The sequence below is a fragment of the Triticum aestivum genome, chromosome 5B (genome assembly GCF_018294505.1).
Source record: "Triticum aestivum cultivar Chinese Spring chromosome 5B, IWGSC CS RefSeq v2.1, whole genome shotgun sequence".
Taxonomy (NCBI): domain Eukaryota; kingdom Viridiplantae; phylum Streptophyta; class Magnoliopsida; order Poales; family Poaceae; genus Triticum; species Triticum aestivum.
The window spans coordinates 468,996,176-469,018,056 of NC_057807.1; the positions used below are offsets into that span (position 1 = coordinate 468,996,176).

Here is a 21,881-nt window from a genome sequence, read left to right on the forward strand (position 1 = left end):
CCCCTTTGCATAGATGCATCCACGGCGTCACCCTTACTGCTCTCAGTTGCTGACTGATCATCCATGTTCAGTTTGCGGATAACCGATGCTTGGGGAGGGTCAGTTCCCGCCTTATCGCCTTTGCCCTTAAGTGGGCTTTCCGACGTATCCTTGAGATCATCGTCATCGTCTCTGTCAACTTCATCCCCCAGACAGGCCTCCTCTGATGACCGTTTCTTGGCTCCATTGTTCCTGCCGCAACCGCCTCCACGGGCTCGTCCACGTCCACGTGCAGAGTTCCCCCTGTTCTAGCCGGGATCACAGTTTTGGCTCTCTGGCAGGGGTCTTCGAGTGGCTTTCATCCACTCACCATATTCAATCTCCTCGGGGCTATGAACCCCATCGCCGCACTCCTCCATGGAGTGGCCTAGGATGCCGCAGACTTCACAAAAGAAGCCAATCTTCTCATATTTGACTGGCAGGAGGATTCGCCCTTCCCCTTTGATGTTCAATGGGGTAAAACGCACCAAAGGATTAGCCAGTTTAATCTTTGCCCGGACCCTAACATAGTTGCCCTCGAAAACTCGGTTAGGGTTCATCTCCACACTCTTCACTTGGCCTATGCGGCGGGCTAGTTGGTATACGATCATCTCCTTCCTATAGAGCTCCGGGGTCTCGTGGATTTGCGCCCACACATGAACTCGGTCGAGCTGAACCAAATCTGGCTTCCCTTTGCCGTCGTACTCTTCAATTGCAACCATTAGGCCCCTATAGATCCAGGGTCCCTGGTGCATGACTCTGTTCCAATCCCCTAGATAGAAGAGTTGGATGATAAACAGATTGTCATCTGCCTCTCGGGTTTCTGGCTCGTTGGCAAGTTTCCATGCGAAAATCATTGTGTTCTTGAAGGAATCAACGCTGAAAAACTTTGTCATGTTCACCCTTGCACCAGCCAGCCACCGGGCCGCCTTCGACAACTCTGCGATTTCCTCATCGCCAACAATCATGCCATCCAGCTCTGTCTCCTTTAGTTTCATGTTCCTCGTCGCTGCTTCCAGATCGATCGGGATCTTCCCCTTCCTTCTGCCTGCACTAGTACTGCCTCCTCCATTGCCTGGAGTCGTCCCTGTCATGGCTGCAGCCGAAACCCTAGATCACCGCACCGCGCCGAGGCCGGGTGGAAGGACAAGCCGACCCCTTTGTCGGCCCAAGCGCTGGCGTGGGATGGGTGGGATGCGCGGCCAGGTTATCGGAAAACCTCAACGGCGACGAAACGACGCCGGAGTAGATAAACCCTAGTCGCCTCGGCGGCTAGGGTAGGATGGAGGGCGCCGACTGAGAATGAGTGGTGTTTGCTAGTTTGCAGATTTTTTTTGAATACCTATACAGGGGCCTTAGGACATTAGAGGCCCTGTGCAACCGCACAGGTTGCACATGCCCAGGGCCGGCCCTGCAGGAATTACGTTGCAGCTTAATTGTTGGGTGGCAGAGAAACAACTACTTGTTCGTCGTTCCAAATTAAAGTCCAGATCAACAAGTTCTTTTGACACTCAGATCAACCAGTTGCGTGGCGTTTCCCTGGAGACCAGCATACTCCCTTTTCTTGTTCTTCTTGTTCTCCTTTTTTTCATTTTTTTATCAACAAGTTCTTTTGGTACCCAGATCAACAAGTTGTGTTGCGTTGATCAACAAACTGTCAAATGCATCTGTAAACAAAGAAATGATTTGCTTCACGCCACATTCTACGAAATAACTGACGACTCGTTCTCTGATCACTGACAAAGGTATGCTTCCACCGACATGATAAGTGCAGATTCTTCATCGGTGAAGCCACGGTACAAAATTGAAAGCCAAATTAACAGAAACCAACTAACCACCTCGCCGATGACCTCGACGTTGAGGCCTGGCATAAAGGCACCTGCAGCCGCCCAGGGTGATGTCGCACGACGACATCCAGAGCGTGTCGCCAAACCGGCAGTTCCTGATCTGCAGCTTCCTGAGATCCACTCTTTGATTAGCCATGTCATCGGTTTGATTGGCTTTTGCTTGTAAGTAAAGGGGGCGATGCCGGCACGCTGTGGCTTTTCAGGTCGGTTATGTTAGGTTTTGTTTCTGCGTTGCTCGCTCTGGACATTGTACAGCGTGACAGTCCTACAATCTATTGTCGTTATATAAACAGGAAGCACCTATTTGTCATCCGACATAAACCGTTGCCCATGTGATGCAAATCCAACGGCGGCAATCCTTCAGTTCACGTGCTGTTCATCCTCAACCTCCGGCACCTCCTCTTCTTCCTTCCGGTACACCCACCTCCCAACCCAGGCTGAACTGCCAGCTCCCGTCCCCCGCCCACTCCTGACCGCTGCCCGCCAAAAATTTCACACCCATGTGAAATAGCAAAACCATCGTTAAGAACATTGCCATGAAACTGTTCCATTCTCTCTTCATTGCCTCCAACCAAACACCGAGATGAAACCATAACATTCCGTTGCACTCGGTTCCGCAACCAAGCACACAGTAACAGATCAGCACGTTGCATCACAAACAGTTCAGCTATACTGCAGCTGCAGTGCAACCTTGGAAATAAGGCCTGGATCCATATGCATTATGCTGTGTTGGCCACAGCCCGGGCTAAGATTTGCAGTTCAGAAGACTAACCAAATTTACAGAACTGGTGCCCGCTTCAGAGTAGCAGACGTAGCATAAAAGTGCGACAGCGCCGAATTAAGTTCACACAAATAGCAGGGTCTAGGAAAACCCACCAACTACGACGGTACAAGTAATTTACAGCGCCGAGACGAATCCAGGGGCGTCATCCCTCGGGCCGGCGAGTGTCCTGTAGACATACAGCTTGTCCACCTTCTTTGCATCGTTGGCGCCTCCATCCGCCTGGCAGATGACCTCGACGTTGAGGCCTGGCATGGCTGCCGCGAGGGACCTGCAGCCACCCAGGGTGATGTCGCACGACGACATCCAAAGCGAGCGCATCGCCTCGTACCTGTGAGTGCCTGCAAGAAGCGCCGTGTTGCCAAATGGGCAGTTCCTGATCTCCAGCTTCCTGAGATTCTTGCAGCCGTTGAGCACATAGATCATGCCATCATCACTATCTCCTGCAAACGAGACAGAGAGCGTCTCCAGCCTCTCGGCGTACATGCCGATGTACAGGAACACGCTGTCCGTGAGAAGGCCAGACATAGATAGACGCCTGAGGCCCTTGCATGACCGGACAATTGCCCCAAAGCCCTCGTCGAGTGGCTGGCCTGTCACGGCATCTACTGACCCATGCAGGCAGATATGCAGTCTGAAGGACGTGATTCGCGAGCAGTTCTTTGCCACCGTAATCAGAGCAGAATTAGTCATTCGACTGCAGGAATAGAGCACAGAGTTTAGCTTCCGACAGCCTGAAGATACTGCAACCAGCCCTTCCTCTGTCACACCAGTGCTTGCTAACACATTTGCATTCGCAGGATTCGCAGGAAATATCCTCAACTCTTGCAGCTCCAGGCAAGAAGAGGCTACAACCTTCAATCCTGCATCGCCAATATGATCTAGTACCTACAACCATTAAGCCTTAGTGAATAAAACATTTTATAACATGAAACAACCAGCAAGGACGAAACGCAAATGAAAGAAACAATATGAACAACAAAGGTTTACTCTAAGAATCCTTTAATCAGAAGTGTTCCACTATAACTATTGAAGTAACCTTCCAATACTAGTTAAAACACCCAAAAGTATGTCACCTCTTTGTGTGTGGTTTGTGTGGGTGAGCGCATTAAGTAACACTGACAATTAAGTACAATAGCTATTAGACAATGTTTCCCTAACATCAATGAACCCCATATCAGTTATTACTAAATCATCATTTTGTCTTAGTCATTCTCAAAATACAGTACCACGTTGACAGAATTTTCATGCTTACAACTTTTCCTTGTGCACAGCAAGGCTAGAAATGCATACTATAAAGTATATTGTAGCATTACTGAAGATGCCAAGAAAGGTAAAAAGGGTCTACTCCCAAAGTTCGCTGACATTTTTAAGATTATCATATCTTCCACATTCGCAGGGTCTGGTATTTTCAAATGTCTATACTGGTACAAACTAATTTGTTAAACAAGTCAATAGATAAACATGTGTTCTTAACTTCTTATGCAGCCTCTGTTAAAGAGTAAAGCATAAGAAGTTGAACTAAACGCATTTTGTATGTTAAATATACAAAATTCTTGCCTAGTAAGTACCACTTAAAACAGCATATTGGGCAACATTTTCATTACTTGCTAATTGCACTACAGCAGGGTTGACAAAAGCAGAACTTCCAAATACGTAAACATCTCATTTCATAGGCTTGAAGTGGAACAACATCCAACAAAGTAAAGATCTAGTAACTGCATTTAGTAATTTAACATAATAAGAAACAGGCTAAATTTCCATAACACCAGTGCTACTAAACCTTACCCACAAGTGTCGGAGATTCTGACATTGGTGAATAGTTCCAATAAGATCAACTGTCCGAAACATTGGAGCATAGCTAAGGTTCAAGCATGTTAGGTTCTTGCAAATACAATGTATTATTGGAGTAATCCAACGTGAAGAATCCCAAAAGCCTGATAAACTATTCAAAGAAGTGCATTGCTGAATAGCACTGTAGAGACTGGGGAGTGCACCAGCATTATTGCTTTGAGCAACCAATCCTGTACCTAAATCCACCAGCTTAGGAGCGGAAGTAAGAATTTTGGCTAAAACAGCTGGTGGAACTGCACGATTTAACCTTAAGCTTTTAAGATTTGGACTCCTTGCAACAAGACTTTCCAATGCATTAGCACTCACTGCTCCATCCAAGCAAGCAAAATTCAAGGATTCTAATGATGTCGAAGGCTTGGGGAAACAACTCAACCAATGACGGCCTCGAAACTCCACCTGACTCCCTTGTAAGTCAAGCTCCTTGAGAAACCTGCAATGAAGAGTTACAAATTAAGTAATATGACTTGCAATTACCGAAAGAACTTTTCTGAAGCAACACTTAACAAACTGAAAAGAGGCCGAGATGAATTAATCTTCATAGAACAGAACATGTGTATACAATAACTTCTAAGATACACAAAATTTGCCAGGTAACATTCTAATTGTTATCAACATAATCTGGTTTACGAATGACATCATTGTTGGTGACTCCTGATGCAAACAACCTACCAGTTCTACAGAAAACAAACGGACAGTGCGCAAACTATCGAATTGCCTTAAAGATGGTATCACCAAATATGTGTCGCATAAATTATAATAATTCAATCTGGAGTCACATGGAAATGATACTTTATGAATAGACATGAGATGGTATCACCAAATATGTGTCGCATAAATTATAATAATTCAATCTGGAGTCACATGGAAATGATACTTTATGAATAGACATGAGAAAATATGTAATATGACTGGGAATGTAATAATAGCTGTAATTGTTAATAATAAATATGAAACAACTTTTGAGTGCCTTTTTTTGAGAGAGAAACTTTTGAGTGCCTTACGTACATACAGGCTTTACAAATGTCATGGGTGGAGATCAGAACGTGGGGCCTTGGGCCTACATTAAGTGGGCTGCACAATGCAAGTAACAACCATGTACACCTAAGATTAATGAGAAGATATTTTCCACTATTTTAACCTTCCAAGTCACGAGAACCGAACGGTGTTTGGTTGGCTAGAGCACACGCCTGTGAGCTCCCCACCCGCATTTGAGGCACAGCCTCCGTAGGTGCCTCACTTTTACCTCAACAACGCACAGTTTAGAGAGGGAACCCTTTAACCACTTTTTCTTATCTTTCAAGTTGCGATCTCCAGGTTTCGTTGTGTGAGACTAAGGAGTTCCATTGTTTAAGAGGGCAGGCTCACCAATATAAGGCATGCCGTATGACACAGCAACTTAAAATGAAGAACCAATTTGTTATCTCCTACAAAGTTCATCGCCCGCACCTAGGATCTGACTTTACCCTTACCAAGCCAACACTGCCAGTACAAGCTACCCTTCGTTAGTGTTTACCCTGTTGCGTACATTGGTAACAAGGATTTGCAATTTATATTGCTGAAATTCCCTAGCCTTACGTAAATACCAATCCGTGGGCACGTGAATCCACCCGCAGAGCTACGAAATTATGCAAATACAGTAACAAGTTTGTGGTGAGATTCAAAACTGAAGAGCAAAAAATACGTACGATGATTATGGGTAAGAATAGTGAATAATTACCATTATTCACCTAATTAAGAGTTGGTAGCACTTCAAATGTGAGCCCTTCAAGACGCTATGGGAGTGGACGTACAACCCACCACCTAGGTTCAAGTCCTCATGGACGTGATTTTATATTCCTATATTATACTGTAAGGGTTTCTGACAGTTTTCTTTTTTTTTAAAAGGCAAGCATTTCGATTCATGGTTTTCGAGTCGCGACTCATCCGAGTCGAGTCGCTCTGGGGTAGCGACTCGGAAAAAGTCGAGCCTGAAGTTGCGACTAGTCCCGACTCACGACTCAAGTCGACACTAAGTTGAGTCGACATTTTTTTGCAACTCATCGACTAGTCGACGACTAGTCGCGCAACTCGAAATTCATGCTTGATTATATTGATGGGAGGGTCGAGAGACTCTAGAGGCATATTTGAAATTAGCAATAAATTACTGGTGAAAGAACCCTCGAGTATTCTAATCCTCCTTTAAATTGGAATGATATGACATAACCAACATTACTACATTAGTGCCTCCCTCTTTTTCCGATGTTATGGTAATGCCACATTGCTATATGTAAATCACCGACAGTCCAGATATGTCTTTTAAAGTTACTGGTGAAAGAGCTCTCAAGATTCCACTTATATAAGTGCAGCATACCAAACTTTTTTATATTGATCAGATCTTGAAATGTATACATGCAGTCATGAAGATTATATAACACTGGAACAATGGATTGACCCAGTATGCAATGCATTCACAATCTCACAAACTGGTTTGAAGAAACATCCCTTAAAATAAGACCTTCTTTAATAAACTGAAATGCATCTAAAATCTCAATCATTATTGTTTATCAGAACTCATGGAAAGGGAGATAGAGCAATGCCAACTGCCAAGGACTTATCAAGGTTTTTCTGTAGGATCATTTAAATGTCATTGATAGTTTCTCGGTTTCCATTCTAGGTATCCAAGATTCAAACAATTGTACAAGGATAAACAAGCTTCCATGATCTGGTACAAAATTGTAGAGCATCGAGATAAACTGGGTATGGCAAGAAGGTTGAATACGAATTGCAGTTTATGAGGCGATGCTGGTGATAACCCATTTACATTCAATGTCTAACGGGAGACACCCACACTCAGTACCATTATCATAACATGAAAAGTAAAAGACTTCCAAGCTTGTAGCATTCTGACCTGCAATTGGTGGCAATAGTAGCAAGGCCATCAGTGCTGAACCCCTCACAGCTAACAAGGACTAGTGACCTCAAATTAGGGAATGAGTGAGCAAGGTGATTGAGGCAACCATCAGTGACAACCATCCGCTTCAGGCGGAGCTCTTCAAGGCCAGGGCATGCACGGGCACACGCATCCACCCATGGCTCCGCTGAGGCACCCCACCCCGCAGGGACAAGGTTGAAGTCAGCAAAGCGTGGCTTGCCCTTCACGGTCAGCGAGCGCAGGCAGGGGAAACGGGCGTGCACACGCTCCGGGCGCACCGCATAGCAGTTGGAAATGAACACGGAGCGGCGAGTGAGGCCCTCGATGCGGTACCATGCGTGGCACACGAGAGATGCAGCGTCGCGGTCACGGTGCGACGATACGAAGCCAAGGATGTGCTCCACCACTTCATCTGGGAAGTAGGGCATGTTGCCGCCTCCGAGAATCCTAACAAGCCACAATTAACTTTTACAGTTTACGGCTATGACCTGTTCACAGTCACACAAGCAAAGAAACAAAAGATTGTATTAGCACAGGGCACCAATTTACGACCATTTGCTTGAAATTGGTACTTGTACTGGCTGATATGCGATATATATTCATACTCAAAGAAGTACTTGATCATAAATTTCCAAGAATTAACACAGTTAACTAAGCAACAGTCACACGAATTTTTGCATATTTCCAAAAGTAAAAGCGTTCGCAAGAAAAGCACCGAGCACGACCGGCGCCGTCCTCCGACCGCACACCCGAAGAGTGCCATGGGGTTCGGCTGGACTGGAACCCCAAAATTTCCTCTTCTTTTTTTTTCTTCCGGAAAAGGAACTCACAGCTATCATCAGCTCACCAAGCAGCGACAGAATCCGCAGGAAACTCGACGGATTGAACTTCTCACACATCACGGCAAGGAAAGAAAAGAAAAGACGAGATCGAAACTATCCGGGCAGCACAAGCAAGTTAGGGTTCGTCACCAGTCCCCGTCCGGACGGATCGGCAGTCCAGTGGAGCGGAGAAGCTGCGGATGAGGAGGAGGACGGCGGCGACCGTGGATTGAGAGGAGAATCCCTTGGAGGTGGCGTTCCTCGGTGGAAGGAGGCCTGGACCCGGGGGCGGGTGCTCGGCCGGCGGAGTGGAGCGCGATGACCGTCAGAGGGGAATGAAGATGAACGAGGGGGATGGAGCTATGTTATTATCGAATCGTTTTTTTATTCGCTTTATTATTATCTCACCCACCCCGCCTCCCCTCTCACTAACAGGTGGGCCCTCGCTGACAGAACCCTCTCCAGCGCCCCTCTCTCTCTCACACACGAGTCACCAGCGGAAGAGCAGCGGCGGCGTCCGGCGGCGCGCGTCGAGGTGCTGCCCCTCTCCTCTCCCTCGCCCCCTTCCCCTTAGGGCTGCTCTGCCCCCTCTCTCTCTCGGGCGTCCCCATGGGTGGCTGACGGCGGCGGCGTTGGATGCCCTCTCTCCCTGCTCTGGTTCCCCTCCCCCTCTCTCCACCCTGATCTGTTTTTTCCTCTCCGAGCTGCAGCGCGAAGGAGGACAGGGACGAGCGGCAGGCCGGCGACCAGCAGCACCCCTCTCTTCTTCGTCGGTGATTCCTCCCCAGGTACTGTAACCCTAGCTGTTCGATCTGTTTGGACAGTAGATTCGCTGATCTGTTTGGGCTCGGCTAGGACAATAAGTATGCAGGTGCAGACTATCTGTAACCGAAAGTAGCCAAATGGCCTAAATCAAAATATGCACTGCTCAGTTCTTAACCACCTTAACAGAATCAGATCAGCAGCAGCTGGAAACTAGAGCACAGCGTCTGTCCAGTAGAATCGCCCATGGAGCTGCTCAAGTCATATTTCCATGTCCGTCTGCAGACCATGCTAACTTCTTTTGCAACCAAGTGTTCTAGTGGCCAAACATGACCACAGCGAGTCGAGAATTTTAAAGTACCAGTACCATTTATAGTCTCTCAGCAATCATATGACCGAACCCTTTCTTTGGATGTGTTACTCCTGCTATATTGCAAACTTGGAATAATTGTTATGATAGGTCCTACGTTAACCATGGTGTATGCTTTCTTAGGGAAATCATGGTGAATGTTGATCATGTTTTTGTAAGTAATATTTTTGAGAGGTGAATGCTGATCATGATTTTGTAACTTACGCGTGTCTGTTGAGGAAATGGATGTTTCTTCCATGGTTAACATCTGGAAACCCGATAATAGATATGTATTACTATTTCATCCCTTTTGTCTGATGATCCTGCGTATGGTTCCAGGTTGGAAGGATGAGGAAGGGGCTTCATCCCCAGATGCAGTGGATCTCGTACGTGACGCAGAGCGGCAGGCTGATCAACATCATGATGACCAAGGTGAACCATACCGGCAAGGTGTACCACATGAGGGCGAAGCGGCAGATGGCACAGAGCCTGGGGCAGATTGCCAAGTTCAAACGCCGATACGAGCAGGAAGCGCCGGAGGAGAACCAAGACAAGTAGGACACTGCTGTTTGCAGAGGAGCCATAGATTCTCCTTAGCCTTAAGCTGCGTCATCAGATTTTAGTTAATGAACTTTGGTCGTGGAATTTTGTTTCCATTCTCAGGGATAATGCTGTTTAAACCTCTGCAAGGTTGCGTTACTTGCATGTTGGGATTCTCTAAGTCGTAAAACAAAAAGGAATGGAACCAATTAGTTTCTGTTTTTACATCAGTTAATGGTTGGGCATGCCAACATGTCTTTCTTCTGTTTCTAATGCATTAGTTTGCTTGAAATCCTTTGCTGTAATTGAGAGATCGATGTGAACAAAGCTCAGCGGTTCTTGTGCTGCTTACCTTGCAGGCTTTGCACAACGTGGGCTTCTGAGAACTCAGTTCAACAACTTTGGTTACTTCAAGATGATGATGAGTTTTGCCGGGATGGTGATTGGCTAAAATTTGATTTAGTTTAGCCTGGAGGAGGAGGAACATGAAGAGATGGAGGCACTGAAGCTGTGGAGGCGGCAGTGTTCACAGTTCACAAACCAGTAGGATGCTTCAACTTACCGTGCCTTCTATATCGATCTAATCTTTTCCATAAGCAGCTAAGAAATGCACCGCATCATTTCAAGCACAATTATACGAGAACAATTGGTAGAATATCCATCAGTAAAACATGCTGACCTCTTCTAATATCGTTCATTTCCTGATCATTTTCCAACGTCAATTGAACAAATGAACAAAATCTTGCGTAACAGCCAACACCTGCTCATTTTCCCCACTTTATCTGTCTACATGAAACATTGGCACAATTTCACATCATAAAACATTCGGCAGTTGTGTTGTGATAAATTTTAAGAAACAAAGTACGGTTATCAAATTTCAGACAACTATCGTTGGCCCATTATGATAGTTTGGAAATAATGCATCATAAACAATATACTTTGGCATGATTCAACATTGCACAATTGCTAATTAGGCATCTAAATGTTACTATTTCCAAAGGCATCTAAATGTTCAACAGCATGGCACCGACTGCAAGGCTCCACGACTTTTAGCACGACTCTTGAGGGAACCTTCTCCTCGACATGTGTTCTGATAGCCAAAAGCGCCCTGGGAGCCTCCATGAGGATATCCCTCCCCATAGGGAGGCATCTGTCAGGTGGGGCCCAAATGCGGATACCACTCCCTATATAGTACACTATGATATTTATTGACGCTACACCCTCCAGAACTGTGACAGACATGAGTGATGTCCAAAGTGAGGCGCTCCAGCGATGACGCATTCTCCACACAACATGGCATGTTAGCTCAACCAAGCTCTTCGCGGAACAGAAGCCGACGATCGTCACGCTCCTTAGGCTGTTGTGGTGGTGTTGCGGTAGCCGCTTCAGACACGAGGAATCCCCGATAACTGAATCATGCTTCATGTCAGGTTGCCGTACCTGCAGAGAAAGCCAAGATGCTTGCATCAGCGATTCCACAATTGACACTAGGTATATGATTGCAAGATGAAACGTAACTTACTTCAAAGATGAAAGTCTCCAGGCAAGGAGAAGCTTCAAGAAATGAAACCACAGAAAGGTAATCATAATCTGGTGAAATAGCTTCATCTCCAATTAGAGAAATATGCAAGTACTTGAGGCGGCGGAATTTGCTGGGTAGCATTGGCGTGCTGATCATCTGCATAAAGGCACCTAAGATTAGTTATATGACTAGGACGGCAACTGTTACATGCCAACAGCTAGTCTATACTCATTGAAACTTTCATCGTATACCTCACTAGCGAAGGACATGACAAGCCTTTCAACATCTGGCGCATAGGACAGAAGCTTGGTACGAGCATGCAAGACACTGTTGAGCCGATTGAATTCTAAACACCCCATTTCCACATTCTTTACTTGCAATGCACTTTCAAGTGAAATCAATACTGAGCTACCAGAGAAGTGAAAGGTGGAGATATTTGGAGCATTACTGTCTATCACTTGCAGTTTTCTGCATAGATGCACTCTCAGGAATGTAAGCACACTACAAGGTATCTTGAGGCAAACTATCTCGGGGAAATTCAGGAGTCCCAAAAGCTCCAATGCAGTACAACTGGAGAGAAGGCCCTCTAGCAGTCTAGCTCATCATCAGCAATCAGTACATTACTCAGATATAACATTGTCAAGCTTCTCCATAATTGGCTACGTGAAGATACCGAATTGAGTTTTCACCCCTGTTAAATAAAAGTGAGCATGGGAAATTGTATGGTTCCCTAGGAATATGAGGCAGCAAAATGTCGAGTTCTTCAATTCCTGCTGTAACAGCAATATGAAGCTAACTATAATATAACAGGAATCGACCCTGTTACAGTCATTAAGTTCAAGCATTAGTTTCTTCATGCCAACATCCGAGTGATGTTTAAGAATATGGTCAACTTTGCTGATGAGATCTCCTGTCATTTCCTCCTTTCCAATAACAGCTCCATTCAAACCGAGCATTAGGGATGTCTTCTTTCATGGAAATTTGCAGGTGTCTAGACCATTCAACAATGAGGATACATTTGAGCTCGGGAGCAGAAACTCCATGTCCCCGGAATGATGCACTATGACGAACTCACTAACTTTATGCACAACTTGCCAGTCGATCCTGAGCCGGTGGTCCCTCTAGCCTCCCCGCAGACGTCATCACTGCCAATTAATTCATCAGCCCCTCTATCTTTGGACATTCAGAGGAATGAAAAATGCGACAGCTTATGCCTTTCAAAAAATATACTCCCTCTGATTCAAAAGGAGTGTAGCGGTTTTAGTTCAAATTTGAACTAAAACCATGATACTTATGTTGGATCGGAGGGAGTATTATTTATGCAATGTCATAGAGTGTATCGAGTGAGATCAGGCTACAGACTAGCAAAGCACTTCACCATGAACTTCCATCAATACATTACTGTAATTCAGCATTTCATTATACAAAGAGGCACATGTTTGTCCTCAAGTACAAAACTGGTAACACACGGATCATGAAATTTAACACAACACTAGGCACTTCTGACAATTGAAAGAACAACACATCACATACATTATAATTTTACATGATTAGGCACTGAGAAAATTATGCCATGGTTGACATCTAATGTTCAACAGCATGGCACCGACTGCAAGGCCCTGAAACATTTAACTTAACTCTAGAGGGGATTATGCCCTCAACGTGTGTTCTGATAGCCAAAAATGCTCTATGGGCTTCCTTGATTATATCCCTCCCCATAGGGTTGCAACCGCCAGGTTTATCGGCTGAACAGCCATAAGAACCGAAACTAGTGTCCAATGTGAGACACTGAAGCGATGATGTGTTCTTAATGATATGAAGTGTTAATTCGAACATGCTCTTAGCAGAGCAGAAGCCGACGATCGTTACGCTCTTTAGGTTGTCATGGCAGTGTTCTGGCAGCTGCCTCAAATGTGAGATATCCCCAACAATCTAATCATGCTTCATGTCAGTCTGATGTACCTACAATAGAAGTTTAAGATGATCGTTCAGTTGTTCTGCCATAGGTACTAGGTATGCTTGCAAGATGATCAGTAACTTACTACAAAGATAAAAGTCTCCAAGCAAGGAGAAGCTACAAGAAAAGAAACCAGAGAAAGGTAATCATAGGCCGGTGAAATAGCCTCGTGTCCAATTAGAGTAATGTGCAAGTATTTGAGGTGAATGAATTTGCTAGGTAGTGTTGGTGTACTGATCATCTGCATAAAGATGTCTCGGATTAATCATATCACGTAAGAAAGCTGTTGTATGCAAATAGCTACCCCATGATCATCACAACGTTTAGAATATACCTCATTATACGAGGATACGCGAAGGCGTTTCAACATTCGGTACAGATGGCATAAGCTTGGTCCGAGTGTACCAGATAAAGTTGGGCTGATATGAACATATCCTCATGTTCTTTACTTGCAATGCGCCTCCAAATGAAATCCTTACCAAGTTACTGCCACTGATGTCAAAAGTCGAGATATTTGGAGCGTTGCTCTCTATCTCCTGGAGCTTTCTGCATTCACCCACTCGCAGGAAGCTGAGCCGCTGGAGCTGACAAGGTATCTTCACACGAACTATCTCTTTGCATCTAAAGAGCCACAGTAACTCCAACATGGAAGAAGTGGAAAGAAGGCACTCTAGCTCATCGCTCGTAATCAGCACATTAGTCAGCAGCAACTCTTTCAACCTTCTCCAGCAATCAAGCTCAGCTATGGGACGAAAGACACAGCTGGAGAGCTTAAGATGCCGAATTGATTTTTCACTCCCACTGAATAAAAGAGAGCATGGGAAGTTGTATTTTGCCTCACTGGTAAGAGACAGCAACATGGTGAGCTCTTCAATCCCTGCTCTGAAAGCAATGCGAAGCCAACTATTGAGATAACAGTGATCAACCTTGCGGCAACAGTAGAGATTAAGCTCTAGTTTCTTCATGCCAACACCCGAGTGATTCTTAAGAATACCGTCAACTTTGCTGATGAGATCACCGTCAACTTTGCTGATGAGATCTCTTGCCATTTCATCTTTATCAATACCATTTACATTCAAACCTAGTGTTTCCTTACTTAAGGTAAGGTTGCGATAGCGTCTCCATGATTGCAGAAATGTGTGCGACACACAAGCCGCACGAGCAGCGTCTCGTAATGGCATTAGGGCATGTATATGTCGATATATGTCCTGAATGCAGAAGCACAGACGGGAGAAAGATATCAGAATATAAAAGAAACATTAATATTAATACTAGAATGTAATTCTAGTGAGTGGATCAAGGGCTACAAAAATGAGCTTTTTGAGGAAGATTTTCCTGCAATGTTACTTATTATTGATTAATTAGTATCGGTACAATTGCATTCTTACTTAGATTATGCATATGGCAGTGAACAAGAATTATTTATTTGCATTTGTGCAAGTCAACATTCAGCACCCATGCGGTGATCGGTGATGCTATACCATACAATGTAATACAATAATATCTGATAATCAAGTCAGTATGGCAGCCAAACAAAAACATGAAATTGTTCACTGGGTATAAATAGTACTGTACACATGAAAATTTAGTGCAACAAACATAGACTGCCAAAGCCAGATAAGAGAACAGTCTTCCATCATATGTGGTTCTTTTTTCCAGAAAATTTGGTTACTACTAGTACTACAGCGCAAGGTCTCAACATTGTGGCAGTGTAATAAAGCATTCCGCAGACAGATGCTCGGATTGTCAGAACTTGTCATCATAATCTTATACTCCGAATATGCATACCTAGCATGATTCTAAGTTTGGTTGTAGCAGTAATCATATGCCAATGAAGAAAGTATTGTGGTGGTGGACTGGTACGAGCCAAACACAGCATTAAGTAGTACAAACACAACTTTTCTTCAGGTTTACTCAGCTAGTAAAATTCTCACCAGTACTTCCCTATAATAATCCAGGTAAAACACGCAATGGTATTTTACTCAACAATTTAATTCGTCAGTTATCAGAAACTGTATACCTCTGGAAGGTCGAGACCCGGTCTTAGTCCAGCAGCACTTTGCGAATAATCATCTTGCTGGCGCAGTGAGCACTTCTTTTTACAGAATGAAGCAATCAATCCATCTGTCATACATAAGTCATAATAAGAGTACATCAATACTCTGTGGTAGCACAAACAATTCGGCATGCATCCGAGATTAGATAGATCTCAATTCAAGGTTAAACTGCAGAGGTTACAATTAAAAAAACTGCAGAGGTTGAACGCTGAAAAAATCTCTGCAATCATCGAAAGAGATAAGAAGGGGAGTAGGATGCGTACCGTGTCGAGTTCTCCGGCGACGGCGCTGCCGGTGGCGCTTCCTGGACATGAGTCTCATCAGTCCCAGATGCAGCACCAATCGATGCCCGGGCTCGCGATCCGGGCCTTTTCGCCGACTAAGGCGGAGGAGATCGTTTCAGCGCTGGAGCCGCCGAGCGTTCTCGGGACGATGGAGGCCGGAGTCTCTCGATAAAAGAGCAACCCCTGTGTAAACAGAGAAGAGAAGAAAAAGAAAATAGATAGCACTGGTAATCTTTTTTTTGAGGGTTTTGCTTCAGTTTCTTTTATATATCTTCGTTCTTATTGTCAGCAGCCATCCACAACCGCACGATCAAGTCATTATCTTTTTTTATGGAAATCAAGTCATTATCATGAAAGGTATAGGTTGAAACACCATATGCAACACAAAAAGAAAACTCAAACATGACGTGTAGGAGCGCTAGGAAGAAGACAGGAATGGAAGAGGCGCCCCATCGATGATCATTCACCTTTGTTTAGCTTTTTTAAAGTTTTCATAAAATTTGTTAGGGGAACCTAAGAAAGGAGATTGACATTCCGCGTTGCACCTGCTACGTACTTGTCGCCCCCTTTTCACCACTCATTTAGCGCGTCTTTATTCACAAAGATGATGGAAAAGGGATGTAAGTATTGAAACGCGCTTTTTTTAGGGAAAGCCTTCAGTCTAGCTTTATTAATTTCAACAAATGCTTACATCATTCACAAGTAGCACCGAAAGGAAACTAGGGGGCATCCAACCACAAAGCTGGTGGATCATCCCTTCCCCTTTGAGAGCTAGCCTATGAGCAACCATATTGCATTCTCTAATGCAAATGCTGAAAAAAGACCTTCCCGAAATCTAAACACAAAGAACGACATTCCTCAAGTATGGGTCCTGCCACCATAGCTTGTCCAGAATTGTTTGCCATCGCCTCCATCAATATTATGTTATCTGCTCGAGCAACCAGAGTATGTGCACCAATAGAACGAGCTAGCTTTAGACCCTCCAACAGCGCCGCCGCCTGAGCTGAGTCAACATCCGCCACATGATCAAGTTTAGCTGTGGATGCCGCAATGAAAAAGTCCAAATGGTCTCTAATGACAGCCCCACATGAACCAGTATGATCCTCCAAAAAAGAAGCATTTGTATTCAAGACCAGTTGGCCGTTTAGTGGCCTCGACCATCTGTTAGTTCTTGGCAGGGAAGCCTTCGGTGTTGATGCTCGAACAAAATTTAGTGTCGTAGCAATTATTGCTTGGCTTGATCTCTCCAAATTCTGCACATCCTCTCCCTTTTCTATTTGCCTTCTCTGCCACTGACGGAGTCATGGATTAAGGGGTCCTCGGACAACCGGACTATATGCGAGTGCCGGATTGTTGGACTATGAAGATACAAGATAGAAGACTTCGTCCCGTGTCCGGATGGGACTCTCTTTTGCGTGGAAGGAAAGCTTGGCGATTCGGATATGAAGATTCCTTTCTCTGTAACCGACTCTGTGTAACCCTAACCCCCTACGGTGTCTATATAAACCGGAGGGTTAAGTCCGTAGGACAACAACAATCATAACCATAGGCTAGCTTCTAGGGTTTAGCCTCTACGATCTCGTGGTAGATCTACTCTTGTAATACTCATATCATCAAGATCAATCAAGCAGGAAGTAATGTATTACCTCCATCGAGAGGGCCCGAACCTGGGTAAACATCGTGTCCCCCGCCTTCTGTTACCATTAGCCTTAGACGCTTAGTTCGGGACCCCCTACCCGAGATCCGCCGGTTTTGACACCGACATTAGTGCTTTCATTGAGAGTTCCACTGTGTCCTCACCATAAGGCTTGATGGCTCCTTCAATCATCTACAACAATGCCATCCAGGGTGAAGTTTTTCTCCCTGGATAGATCTTCGTATTCGGCGACTTCACACTACGAGCCAACTCGCTTGGCCATCTGGAGCAGATCGACAGCTATGCCCCTGGCCGTCAGGTCAGGTTTGGAAACTTGAACTACACTGCCGACATCCGCAGAGACTTGATCTTCGACGGATTCGAGCCTATGACAGCTACGACCCTGGCCGTCAGGTCAGGTTTGGAAATTTGAACTACACCACCGAAACGGAGACTTGATCTTCGACGGATTCGAGCCTATGACAGTCGCGCCCCGCCGCCACGATGAACATGACCTAGGATGGTGTGCGGGAGATTGCACCTGTAACCGCACTAGCCCTAGATCCAGAGCAGAGCGCGCCATCCGAGGACAGGAGGCTCAACCCCACCACGGAAGCCGCGAACTCAACGGCGCTAGAGCCAAACATAGATCTGACCTCCAACGAGGCCTGTGTCATCGGAACCTCGGACCCGTCTTCGGCCATAGGCTCCGAACCGCGTGTACCCGCGCCCATCGAATCCGACTGGGCGCCGATCTTAGAGTTTAGCTCCACGGACATCTTCCAACACTCACCTTTAGGCGATTTGTTAAACTCATTAAAGTCCCTCTCCTTGTCAGGAGATTCTTGGCCGAACTATGTTCGGCTTCAATGGGAAGCGGACGATGAAGAACTTCGTTACCCACCCACCACCCACTTGATAGCCATTGTCGACGATTTGACCGACATGCTTGATTTCGACTCCGAAGACATCGACGGTGTGGGCGACGATGTCGGAGAAGAACAGGAACCACCGCCCATAGGGCGCTGGACAGCCACCTCCTCATACGACATATACATGGTGGATACACCCAAAGAAGACAACAGCGGTGACAAAAAGAACCCAGTCGTGGATAAAACTCCTGGAAAGCAGCCAAAGCATCGACGTCAGCGGCGCCGCTCAAAACCATGCCAGGGTAAAAATAGCGATACCGGCACAAGAGGAAATAACACCCCGGACGACGCCGAAGATAATAAACCACGGACCCAGCAATGGAGCTGGACGAGCAAGGTGATGGTGAACATAGTCCGGGGCCCCTGTCCGATCACAGCGATGCTGAAGACTCCAATTACCAACCTGTCTCCGAAGAGGAGAGCAGTCGGGGTGATGATGCATTCATCGTCCCGGAAGAACAATTGGAACAAGAGCACCTCCACCAGAGACTTATTGCCACCGCGAGGAGCTTGAAAAAGCAGAAGCAACGGCTTAAAGCCGCACAGGATACGCTCAATGATAAATGGAAAGAAGTGCTCGACACTAAGGAAAAATACGGCGGTAATCGCCAAACAAACAGCTACCCCAAACGCAAACTGCTTGATGACAATGCTATCGCGCCCATACCTTTGAACAACAATATGGCCGATCAGCCAGGCCGACCACCTCGTAATCGAGGCAGAGCGGCCAACAACTCCGCACACAAAACTGCACCCCTTACCCATAAAGGAAAGGAGGTCGCAACCCAGAATCAAAAGCTCGATTTACGTGAGGACCTGGACAAAAAAGCTGGCAGAACCATGTCCATTTATGGATCTAGGGAACGCATTCCCATGCAGGATCAGGGCCATCAAATTAAATATGTAGGTAACTTACCAGTTCGGAACCAACACCGAACACTGCAAACTTCGGGCCCGCGCCGCGACACACCCAGATACAGGGGTGTTGCACACCCCTTGTGCTTCTCTGACGAGGTGTTGGATCATGAATTTCCAGAAGGTTTTAAACCCGTGAACATCGAGGCATACGACGGAACGACAGACCCTGCGGTCTGGATAGAAGACTTTATTCTTCACATTCATATGGCTCACGGAGACGATCTCCACGCCATCAAATACCTAACCCTCAAGCTAAAAGGACCAGCTCGGCACTGGCTGAAAAGCCTCCCCGAAAATTCCATTGGAAGCTGGGAGGAACTTGAGGATGCTTTCAGGGCCAATTTCCAAGAAACCTATGTCCGACCTCCGGATGCAGACGATCTAAGCCACATAACCCAACAACCCGGAGAGTTAGCCCGTAAGCTTTGGAACCGGTTTCTCACTAAGAAGAACCAAATCGTCGATTGTTCAGACGTCGAAGCCTTAGCAGCTTTCAAACACAATGTTCGGGACGAATGGCTGGCCAGACACCTAGGCCAGGAAAAGCCAAGACAATGGCAGCCTTAACTACACTCATGACTCGCTTTTGCGCAGGAGAGGATGGCTGGTTAGCCCGAAGAAGCACCAGCGACCCGGGCACATCCGAAGTCAGGGACGGCAATGGAAAGCCACGACGAAATAAAAACAAATGTCAGAACAATGGAGAAAGCCCGGACAATACAGCGGTTAACGCCGGATTCAGGGGCTCCAGACCCGGTCAACGGAAAAAGTCACTTAAAGGTAGTAGAGATGGTCCGTCTAGCCTAGATAAAATTCTCAAAAGGCCTTGCCAAATTCATGGCACCCCTAGAAAAGCTCAAAGTGGAGCATGGAAGCAGCGTTTACAATATGACATAGAGAATTGCAAAATACATACGGATCTGAATGTTACATACCCGTTGACTAAAACCTCTCTCACAAGCAAAACATGATCAAACCCCAGAACTCATTGAGTCTTAATCACATGGTGATGTGAACTAGTTTAGTGACACTAGTAAACTCTTTGGATGTTGGTCACATGGCGATGTAACCTATTAGTGTTAATCACATGGCGATGTGAACTAGATTATTGACTCTAGTGCAAGTGGGAGACTGTTGGAAATATGCCCTAGAGGCAATAATAAATTAGTTATTATTATATTTCCTTGTTCATGATAATCATTTATTATCCATGCTATAATTGTATTGAAAGGAAACTCAGATACATGTGTGGGTACATAGACAACACCATGTCCCTAGTAAGCCTCTAGTTGACTAGCTCGTTGATCAATAGATGGTTACGGTTTCCTGACCATGGACATTGGATGTCGTTGATAACGGGATCACATCATTAGGAGAATGATGTGATGGACAAGACCCAATCCTAAGCCTAGCAGAAAGATCGTAGTTCGTATGCTAAAGCTTTTCTAATGTCAAGTATCATTTCCTTAGACCATGAGATTGTGCAACTCCCGGATACCGTAGGAATGCTTTGGGTGTACCAAACGTCACAACGTAACTGGGTGGCTATAAAGGTGCACTGCAGGTATCTCTGAAAGTGTCTGTTGGGTTGGCACGAATCGAGACTGGGATTTGTCACTCCGTGTAAACGGAGAGGTATCTCTGGGCCCACTCGGTAGGACATCATCATAATGTGCACAATGTGACCAAGGGGTTGGTCACGGGATGATGTGTTACGGAACGAGTAAAGAGACTTGCCGGTAACGAGATTGAACAAGGTATCGGCATACCGACGATCGAATCTCGGGCAAGTACAATACCGCTAGACAAAGGGAATTGTATACGGGATTGATTGAGTCCTTGACATCGTGGTTCATCCGATGAGATCATCGTGGAACATGTGGGAGCCAACATGGGTATCCAGATCCCGCTGTTGGTTATTGACCGGAGAACATCTCGGTCATGTCTGCATGGTTCCCGAACCCGTAGGGTCTACACACTTAAGGTTCGATGATGCTAGGGTTATAAAGGAAGTTTGTATGTGGTTGCCGAATGTTGTTCAGAGTCCCGGATGAGATCCCGGACGTCACAAGGAGTTTCAGAATGGTCCGTAGGTAAAGATTTATATATGGGAAGTCCTATTTCGGTCACCAGAAAAGTTTCGAGTTTTATCGGTAACGTATCGGGACCACCGGGAGGGTCTCGGGGGGTCCACCAAGTAGGGCCACCATCCCCGGAGGGCTGCATGGGCCAAGTGTGGGAGGGGACCAGCCCCAGGTGGGCTGGTGCGCCCCCCACAAGGGCCCAAGGCGCCTAGGGTTTGGGGAGGGGGCGCACCCACCTAACTTGGGGGGCAAGTTTCCCCCCTCTCCCCCCTTGGCCGCACCCTTGATGGGTTTTGGGGGCAGCCGCACCCCTTGGGGTGGGAACCCTAGGGGAGGCGCAGCCCCCTCCCTATCCCCTATATATAGTTGAGGTATTTGGGGTTGCATACACGATGAGTTTCACCTCTCCCTGGCGCAACCCTACCTCTCTCCCTCCTCCTCTCTCGCGGTGCTTGGCGAAGCCCTGCAGGATTGCCACGCTCCTCCATCACCACCACGCCGTTGTGCTGCTGCTGGACGGAGTCTTCCTCAACCTCTCCCTCTCTCCTTGCTGGATCAAGGCATGGGAGACGTCACCGGGCTGTACATGTGTTGAACGCGGAGGTGCC

The 21,881-nt window shown here is 46.1% G+C and overlaps 3 protein-coding genes and 1 pseudogene across 5 annotated transcripts; 1 reads left to right on the top strand and 3 right to left on the bottom strand.

Annotated features, from left to right (window-relative positions):
* Positions 1 to 2,402: 2,402 nt before the first annotated feature.
* Positions 2,403 to 8,587, bottom strand: LOC123112534 (transport inhibitor response 1-like protein Os11g0515500). Of its 2 annotated transcripts, none has more exons than XM_044533546.1 (4): positions 8,383 to 8,587; positions 7,388 to 7,899; positions 4,435 to 4,930; positions 2,403 to 3,534 (listed from the first exon to the last, which is right to left on the bottom strand). In XM_044533546.1, the coding sequence occupies exons 2-4, from the start codon at positions 7,837 to 7,839 to the stop codon at positions 2,764 to 2,766; spliced, it is 1,719 nt and encodes a 572-aa protein (XP_044389481.1). In that variant the 5' UTR covers positions 7,840 to 7,899; positions 8,383 to 8,587; the 3' UTR covers positions 2,403 to 2,763. The 2 variants fall into 2 exon arrangements, with proteins under 2 accessions (XP_044389481.1, XP_044389482.1); XM_044533547.1 differs by having other exon boundaries at positions 8,127 to 8,558.
* A 53-nt stretch (positions 8,588 to 8,640) lies between these two features.
* On the top strand, positions 8,641 to 10,560 carry LOC123112535 (uncharacterized). The gene is made up of 4 exons (XM_044533548.1): positions 8,641 to 8,767; positions 8,943 to 9,020; positions 9,683 to 9,897; positions 10,243 to 10,560. Exons 3-4 carry the CDS (start codon positions 9,692 to 9,694, stop codon positions 10,349 to 10,351), a joined length of 315 nt encoding a protein of 104 aa, XP_044389483.1. The 5' UTR covers positions 8,641 to 8,767; positions 8,943 to 9,020; positions 9,683 to 9,691; the 3' UTR covers positions 10,352 to 10,560.
* Positions 10,516 to 12,361, bottom strand: LOC123114886 (uncharacterized; annotated as a pseudogene).
* Positions 12,362 to 12,778: 417 nt separating this feature from the next.
* LOC123116471 (uncharacterized) lies at positions 12,779 to 15,941 on the bottom strand. Of its 2 annotated transcripts, XR_006457088.1 has the most exons (5): positions 15,683 to 15,941; positions 15,383 to 15,486; positions 13,697 to 14,570; positions 13,448 to 13,603; positions 12,779 to 13,367 (listed from the first exon to the last, which is right to left on the bottom strand). XR_006457088.1 is itself a non-coding variant. In XM_044537422.1 (4 exons), the coding sequence occupies exons 1-3, from the start codon at positions 15,738 to 15,740 to the stop codon at positions 13,701 to 13,703; spliced, it is 1,032 nt and encodes a 343-aa protein (XP_044393357.1). In that variant the 5' UTR covers positions 15,741 to 15,941; the 3' UTR covers positions 12,779 to 13,367; positions 13,697 to 13,700. The 2 variants fall into 2 exon arrangements, 1 of the variants encoding a protein (XP_044393357.1); XM_044537422.1 differs by lacking the exon at positions 13,448 to 13,603.
* Between the last annotated feature and the right edge of the window lie 5,940 nt (positions 15,942 to 21,881).